The 1,295-nt window shown below is 49.7% G+C and overlaps 1 protein-coding gene across 1 annotated transcript in view; it reads right to left on the bottom strand.

The window, feature by feature from the left end:
* The window catches only part of REG4 (regenerating family member 4), a 13,365-nt gene extending 13,349 nt beyond the window's left edge, over positions 1–16 (bottom strand). Inside the window, exon 1 of the mRNA XM_013007789.2 lies at positions 4–16. Within this exon, the coding sequence (XP_012863243.1) occupies positions 4–16 (13 nt within the window). The remainder of the gene's footprint in view (positions 1–3) is intronic.
* Between the last annotated feature and the right edge of the window lie 1,279 nt (positions 17–1,295).

Here is a 1,295-nt window from a genome sequence, read left to right as displayed (position 1 = left end):
TGCCTTTGGACGCCATCTTCCCCTGGAGACGCACGTGCTCCCAAGACTTCGGCCGCAAGGATCCCAGCGATCGCGTTCTTTTGTCGCGCAAGTTCGAGGATTAACTCCGCACCTGCAGTCTGAACGCAGTTGCACGGGTCAGAAGGGATTTAGACTGCAAATCAGGTATGGAGGAAAAGGATATTTTCCTGGTTCAACCCAGGGTGATGATTAATGTTACATAGATCTGTTTCTCCAGAGAGCGATGGCTGACTGACACCCTTAATCTAACATGAAGGAAATCCCTAGGCAAATGTTGTTAGGCACCATGGAGCCAGTGACCCGCTGTACAACAGAAAGACATGCTGCCCTGTCGGTCCTCAAATAAAGAAAACGTAGCTTAGGGGTTATCCTCCTCCTGGGGGCCCTCTGGGTCTGTGCCAGAGACCGCATCGTAGTGGACTTTGCCCTTTCAGTCGGGGCCGGAGGGTCCTTCATCGCCAACTGTCCAAGGACGTCTGCTATTTTCAGAAGAGTCACCAGAGGGCGGCCGAGGAAAGCATGACGGGGTCCCTGTGGTTGGCTCAATGAATTCAAGCCTCTCCCCCAAAGGAATTCTTTAATGATCGCGTTCAGAGGGGGCACAGTCTAATCCCACATTAGGGCGGAGAAGATCGGAGGTCGGTGCGTCTGTGAGGTCTTGGCACATTGTCACGCAGGGACCTTCTGATCACAGGACTTCAGTGTGCGAGCTTGCTTTGACACTTCAAAGGCCTCCCACTTTTGTCACAACCCCGACCTCCACCCTCACCCTCTCCCTACGAAGACCTACGGGAACTCCTTTTTTAAAAAGAGCAAGTCTATGAAATAAGGTGTAAGCATCAACTCCCAGAGACAGACACTGATGAGTAGCCTACAAATCTGTGTGTGCATATAGAAACAGAAGCATAAGTAATCAATCGTAAGTGCGATCATATCGCCCCGGAATCGGTATGCCTCCTTGGACTCACACAGTTCTGACTCTTTGTCATTTGAAGGCACGTTTCAGGGGCACCGTTCACTTGGGTAGCTACCGTGTTCTCACACAGACCCCCGTGCACTCCACCAAGAACTGGCAGGCTCCTTTCCCCAAGCCCTGAGGAGCCCTTAATTTTGCCAAGCCTTTTCTCGATCATTCCTTCCAATGTTAGTTCACTGAAGAAAACTCTCCCTGATTGAGGGAGAATTTTTAAATTGCTAATAAGGTTAAAGAGGGTTTTCTTTTCTTTCTTTTTCCCCCATTGAACAATTAGCTTTTTGCATTTCTTTCGTGAATG

The sequence above is a fragment of the Echinops telfairi genome, unplaced genomic scaffold, assembly GCF_000313985.2.
Source record: "Echinops telfairi isolate 266 unplaced genomic scaffold, ASM31398v2 ScPeMD7_7466;HRSCAF=8504, whole genome shotgun sequence".
Classification (NCBI taxonomy): domain Eukaryota; kingdom Metazoa; phylum Chordata; class Mammalia; order Afrosoricida; family Tenrecidae; genus Echinops; species Echinops telfairi.
The sequence above is the reverse complement of the archived record's forward strand: the minus strand, read 5'-3'. Positions and strand labels throughout refer to the sequence as shown.